This window comes from Gossypium hirsutum, chromosome D03, assembly GCF_007990345.1.
Source record: "Gossypium hirsutum isolate 1008001.06 chromosome D03, Gossypium_hirsutum_v2.1, whole genome shotgun sequence".
Lineage (NCBI taxonomy): Eukaryota > Viridiplantae > Streptophyta > Magnoliopsida > Malvales > Malvaceae > Gossypium > Gossypium hirsutum.
In genome coordinates, this window is record NC_053439.1 from 39,688,987 (window position 1) to 39,695,840 (window position 6,854).

At 40.0% G+C, this 6,854-nt stretch overlaps 2 protein-coding genes across 2 annotated transcripts; both read left to right on the forward strand.

Annotated features, from left to right (window-relative positions):
• The first annotated feature begins 1,015 nt into the window (after positions 1-1,015).
• LOC121215417 (uncharacterized) lies at positions 1,016-1,888 on the forward strand. The gene has a single exon (XM_041089893.1). The coding sequence runs from the start codon at positions 1,016-1,018 to the stop codon at positions 1,886-1,888; it is 873 nt and encodes a 290-aa protein (XP_040945827.1).
• Positions 1,889-5,999: 4,111 nt separating this feature from the next.
• Positions 6,000-6,854, forward strand: LOC107949908 (uncharacterized). Its single transcript, XM_041089894.1, has 2 exons — positions 6,000-6,242; positions 6,381-6,854. Exons 1-2 carry the CDS (start codon positions 6,000-6,002, stop codon positions 6,852-6,854), a joined length of 717 nt encoding a protein of 238 aa, XP_040945828.1.

Here is a 6,854-nt window from a genome sequence, read left to right on the forward strand (position 1 = left end):
GAGCATTTGCGAGTCATCCCTTCGGAATTGGAAATTGTAAGACAAGATTTTGAGAGAAAGAACGCGGATTTGGAGAAAAGGATAGAGCAACTGGAGACAGAAAATACGAACTTGAGATTGGACATAGACATTCAGAAGCTTAAGAATGAGAGGTTGAAGAAGGAGAAAAACAAGGCTAACGAGGAACTGGGCAGTCTAAAGATGGATTATAAAAAGTTGCGTTTGTCAATAAGAACTGTTGGGCTGGGAAAGACGTCAGAACAGTGGTGAGCAGAAATCCAAGAAGAAAAGGACAAGGCCGATAGATGGGAACAGAGATTTCAAGAGATGCAAAGGTGAAATGAGGCTTTAGAAAAGAGTTTTTCAGAAAGCCAGAAGGAAAAGGACGAGTTAAAGGATAGGGTGATTGTGTTGGAAAGATCTCTTCGTCAGTATCGAAGCCGAAACTCTACGATAGAGTTGAAAGTAAGCTTGAGCAAGATTGACGAAATGAAGAAAAGAATCGAAAAGCTAGAAACGGTGCTACAAAATTGTGAAGTTCAGATCAAGCACTTGAAAGCAAATGAAAGTCGTAATAATGAACAGCTTCACCACTTTCAGAGTCAAGTTAGAAGCAGATATCATCTTATCGAGGAAGCTGTGGTCCAGATTCGAGAAGTAGCTGATCATATACAAACTTTAGCAGTACAGGCTGACATGCTGAGTGTGAAGTACGAATTAGATCGAATCGGGGGCAAGAATTAGCTTTGTTACTTAGAAAGATTAGAGTTCTGGGTACTAGGGCAAAGTCTTATTTGTAATTCGCTTTATGTAAAGAAATTTGCTTTCTAGTAAGGTTTTCTTATATGGAATTGAATCAAAATTGACGTCTTTTTTTGCATTCATGCATTGCATCACTTCATATGCATTTAAAAAATGTTAAAAGATTTTAATTAATTTACATCATTCCTCAGTTAATCTGGAAACCAACCAACCTACCCAGCACCACTACGGTACTCGATCGAAAACTAGAGACATGGACCAAAGGCTAGAACAGTTCCAAAAGGAAATGCAGGAGCAAATGAATGAGCAACTTGAGAAGATTCAACAAAAGATGATGGATAAATTAATGGAATCTCAGGGGAGTATGATGACTAAGTTGACTCAGTTATTGACTGGAGGAGTTGACAAAGGGAAGGGCTCGGTGCTCAACATTGAAGAAGGAGACAACGAGGGACCTGTTTATTCCTCAAGACTTACCTCTCAACAAGTGGGGATATATCCGCGCAAATCCTCCGTCACTATCAAGCCTCAAGACGGTACTGAAACACCAATAAACTTTGAAGCTAAATTAGGCTCCAACCTTGGAGACAATTTTGCTAATCCTGTTATCCCTGACTTCGACGAGACAATCGAGAAAATGAATGGTGAATTGCTGAAACAGCTCGAGGAAAAGTATAAATGGCTGGAGGAAAAACTTAGAGCGATGGAAAGTACTGAGAGCTACCATGGAATTGATGCTAGAGAATTGAGCTTGGTTCCAGGTTTAGTACTTCCTCACAAGTTCAAAATGCCAGAGTTCGAGAAGTACAACGGGACTAGTAGCCCTAAAGCCCATATTACTATGTTCTGCAGGAGGATGACTGGATATGTTAATAATGACCAGTTTCTGATACATTGCTTTCAGGATAGCCTCGCAGGGGCTGCATCCAAATGGTACAATCAACTGAGCCGTACCCCGGTTAATTCATGGAGAGATCTAGCACAGGCATTCTTAAAACAGTACAGCCATGTGACTGACATGGTACCTGATAGAATTACTCTGCAGAACATGGAGAAGAATCCTGGTGAAGGCAGTACGTACAGAGATAGAGGGAGGTTGCTGTCCAAGTTCAGCCATCTCTTCTAGAAAGAGAGATGACGATGCTTTTCGTTAATACATTGAAGGCCCCATTTATTACGCATCTGTTAGGGAGTGCTTTCAAAAGCTTTTCTGACATAATTATGAATGGGGAAATGATAGAAAATGCCATCAGAAGCGGGAAAATAGATGTTGGAGAAAGTAGCAGAAGGTCAGCTTCGAAGAAGAAGGAGAACGAGGTTAACAACACAAGTTCTTATTCAAAAATGATTACAGTCAATCAACCGGGAAAGATGGCTGTTAACCAGCAGAGATCATCAAAGCAGAGATCTGACACAAGACAAAATACAGAGAAGCTTCAATTTACGCCAATTCCAATGTCGTATAGGGAACTATATCAGAATCTATTCAATGCACACGTGGTTGCCCCTCACCACTTAAAACCTCTACAGCCTCCATACCCCAAGTGGTACGATGCAAATGCACGGTGCGACTATCACGCGGGAATTAAGGGGCATTCTATAGAACATTGTATGATGTTCAAGAAGTTGGTGGAAAGACTTATAAGCTTGGGTGTGGTTAAATTGGATGATTCACCCAGTACAGAAAATCCGTTACCTGATCATAATGGAGTGAACATGATAGGTGGAAGCATGGGTAGAAAGATCAAGGAAGACATATCAGAGGTGAAAATTCCTTTGAGGTGGGTCTGGAAAAATATGGTAAAAAGGGGATTGATCGTCCTGAATTCAGAGAGAAGCTTCGAAAGGGTGGAAAATTACTATGAGTTCCATCACAATGAGGGACATGAAATCTAGGAATGCGCAGAATTCAGAGCCTTGGTTCAAGACTTGATGGATAATAAGGAGATGGAATTTTATGAAGAAGTTAAGGAGGAAGGAAGCATTTGCACATCAGAGTCTTCGAAGGTTCCAAGAGTAGTGCAACTTGTGGTCGTTATCTCGCGACCCAAGAAGGATGAGGTGAGAACACCAGTAATGCCAAGGATCATAATAAAGAAACATGCAACCTTTCCTTACTAAGACAGTAAGAAGGTCCTATGGAACTATGAGTGCAATACGACTGTCCCAGGAAAAGAGATTGCAAAGAGCCAGTGTGTGAGTACCAATCCAGAGTCTATGAAAGAGGCTATAATAGTGGAGCAAAAAGGGAAAATAGTTGAGCCAGTAAAGGAGGAAGAGGCTGCGGAATTCCTCAAATTTTTAAAGCATAGTGAGTATAATGTCGTCGAGCAGTTGCATAAACAACCAACCCGCATATCTGTACTATCCTTTCTCTTGAATTCAGAAGTACATCGAAATACGTTGATGAAGATGCTAAATGAGACCTATGTGTCCAAGGATATTTCTGTCAGCAAGCTAGATCGGTTGGTAAATAATATTAGTGCTGATAATTTCATATTTTTCAGTGATGATGAAATACCTCTTGGGGCATGGGATCTATCAAAGCTTTGCATATTACTGCACGATGCAAGAGACATATTTGTCCAGGAGTATTGATTGACAATGGATCAGCTTTGAACGTACTGCCATTATTCACACTTAATAGGCTACCCATAGATAGTTCGCACATGAAAACGTGTCAAAATGTAGTGAGGGCATTTGACGGTACAGAAAGGAAGGTCATGGGAAGGATTGAGATACCCCTACTGATTGGCCCAATGGTTTATGAGGTAGATTTTATTGTGATGGACATCAAACCTTCCTATAATTGTTTATTAGGAAGGTCATGGATACATTCGACAGGGGCAGTACCATCATCACTGCATCAGATATTGAAGTTAGTGTTAGATGATCGGCTAGTGACAATAAAAGTCGAAGAGGATATAATAGCAGTTGTATCCAACGAGACGCCATACGTAGAAACCAATGACGAGTCAATAGAGTGCTCATTTTGATATTTGGAGTTTGTAAATGCAGCATTTGTTCCTGAAAGAAGTAAAATTTTGGTGCCAAAATTATCCAAAACTACAGAGATGGGTTTACAGTTGTTGGTGGGAAAATGAGCTTTACCTGGAAGAGGGCTAGGGAGATATCTTCAAGAGAGAACTGAAGTTCCAGTGCTAAAAGAAAAGCAAGATAATTTTGGCTTAGGATACAAGCCAAATAGAGGACAGAGAATAAAAGAGATAGAGAAAAGGCAGGAAAGAAGAATGGCTTGTTTAAATAGGGAGGAAGCTAAGTAGGAGCCAATAATAATTCCCCACATATCCAAAACTTTCGTATCTGGAGGAATTATTCATCAAGAGAGAAAGAAATCGGTTGAGGAAATCATCGAGGAGACGTTGGGAAATATGCACATTAATGCCATTCATGAGCTTGGGAATGAAAAGAGAAGTTGGCTAGACATTCGTCCTTATGAGCCTGGGAGTGTTCTAGACAATTGGACTGCGGACGAAATACCTAAAGTCTTTGGAACTGTCTCAGAGTAATATTCAGAACAAAATTGTTGTTTTAGCCTAGAAATAACAAGAATTCTTTTGTGAAATAAGCTTATGTTTAAAAATCATTATTTTAATAAAATACATCTTTGCAATTGTTTCGAGTAAACATTCTTTCATTTTTCCCATACGTCTAAATATATTCTTTCATTACATAAATAATTGTACATAAATTCATACATTCTTTTGTAACCATAATAGGTCTCTGTGTATCAATGACGTGAATGACACTGCTACGAGCTCAGAGTGCCCTTTTGAACGAAACGTGTGTTTAGAGGGATTGCGCGACTTTGAAGGTGATGAAGAGGGTAGTTTATCTTTGGACTTGTTGAGGATGGTGGAACAAGAGGAAAAGCAAATCCTACCTCACAAAGAGTCAGTAGATGGTGAGCTTGGAAGAAGGGAAGGAGGTGAAAATTGGAACTGAAATTCTCACAAAGACAAGACGAGACCTCATTGAATTACTCCAAGAATTCAAAGATGTCTTCGCATGGTCATACCAGGATATACCTGGATTGAGTGCTGACATTGTAGTGCATTGCCTACCTATAAAAGAGGATTGCAAACCAGTTCAACAGAAGCTCAGAAGAATGAGGCCTGATATTGTGCTCAAAATAAAAGAGGAAGTTAAGAAACAGTTTGATGCTGGTTTTTTACAGGAGGTCAAATATTCTGAGTGGGTAGCCAATATCGTCCCAGTCCCTAAAAAATATGAAAAAGTACGAATGTGCGTAGATTACAGGGATTTGAACAAAGCAAGCCCAAAGGACAACTTCCCATTGCCACATATTGATACTCTGGTGGATAATACGGCGGGATTTTCGTTGTTTTCTTTTATGGATGAGTTCTCAGGATATAATCAGATAAATATGCATCTGGAAGATATAGGAAAGACTACGTTCATTACTATATGGGGAACGTTTTGGTATAAGGTGATGCCATTCGGATTGAAGAACGCAGGAGCAACATATCAGATAGCCATGGTAGCCTTGTTCCATGACATGATGCACAAAGAAATCGAGGTGTATGTTGATGATATGATTGCCAAATCCAGAACAGAGGAGGAACATGTGCAGGTCCTAAGAAAATTGTTCTTAAGATTAAGAAAGTTTCAGCTCAAGCTTAATCCGACAAAATGCACATTCGGAGCCAGGTCAGGGAAATTGTTGGGCTTCGTAGTTAGTGAAAAAGGAATTGAGATTGATCCAGACAAATTCAAGGCAATACGAGATTTATCGCCATCACGTACCCAGAAAGAAGTTCGAGGGTTCTTGGGAAGACTGAATTACATTGCTCGGTTCATTTCACAGTTGACCGAGAAATGTGATCCCATATTTCGCCTTTTGAAGAAACATAATCCTGATGTCTAGAATGAAGAATGTCAGAAGGCCTTTGAAAAGATAAAGCAATACTTATCCAATACCTCAATTCTGTCACCACCCAGCCCAGATAGACCCTTGATTTTGTATTTAACGGTGTTCAACAACTCCATGGATGCGTGCTGGGTCAACATGATGTGACTGGAAAGAAGAAAAAGGCGATTTACTATCTCAGCAAGAAATTCACTGATTGTGAGATGAGATATTCGCCTATTGAAAAATTATGTTGCGCCTTGATTTGGACACTAAAAGGTTAAGGCAATACTTACTCTATCATAAGACTTGGCTAATTTCAAAATTAGACCCTTTGAAGTATATGATGGAGTCAACAGCATTGAATGGAAGAATGACTAGATGGCAAATCTTGCTCTCTGAGTTTGATATCGTATACGTAAGTCAGAAGGCCGTCAAGGGAAGTGCGATAGCAGATTTCTTGGCTAGCAGGGCTCTGGAAGAATATGAGCCTCTTGACTTTGATTTCTCGAATGAAGATTTGATGTATGTGGCGAATGCTGAAGAGGATCCCCAAGAGAATCATTCTTGGAGATTAAACTTTGACGGAGCATCGAATGCATTAGGCAATGGGATTGGGGCAGTCCTGGTGTCTCCGAATGGAGATTATCATCCTTTCACCAGTAAATTAGACTTTGATTGCACTAATAACATGGCTGAGTATGAAGCTTGCATCATGGGTATACAGGCAGCCATAGAATGGAAAATCAAGACATTAGAGGTGTACGGAGACTCAGCATTGGTAATATACCAGCTAAGAAGGGAATGGGAGACGAAGGATCCTAAATTGATCTGTTACCGGAGATTGGTTTTTGGATTGATCGAAGAGTTTGACAACATTACCTTCTGTTATCTCCCACGAGAAGAAAATCGGATGGCTGATGCTCTTGCTACTTTAGCTTCCATGATTAAAGTGAATCAATTGGAGGACATGAAGCCCATTCCAATTAGTATTTATGAGATCCCAGCCCACTGCTACAGCATTGAAGAAGTGGAGAATGATAATAGTCCCTGGTACCAAGATATTTTGCTATATGTAAAGAATCGCGAATATCCTGATCAGGCAACGAAGAATGATAAGAGGATATTGAAGAGACTAGCTATTGACTATGGCTTAGATGGGGAGATCCTATACAAAAGGGGAAGGATCGAGTACTGTTAA

Bases quoted from the DNA above. Each gene is read 5' to 3' on its own strand.
- LOC121215417 (XM_041089893.1), top strand. From the start codon at position 1,016: ATGGACCAAAGGCTAGAACAGTTCCAAAAGGAAATGCAGGAGCAAATG.
- LOC107949908 (XM_041089894.1), top strand. From the start codon at position 6,000: ATGGAGTCAACAGCATTGAATGGAAGAATGACTAGATGGCAAATCTTG. The intron at 6,243-6,380 runs GCATCGAATGCA...ATGGGTATACAG, and splicing joins GGAGATTAAACTTTGACGGA to GCAGCCATAGAATGGAAAAT.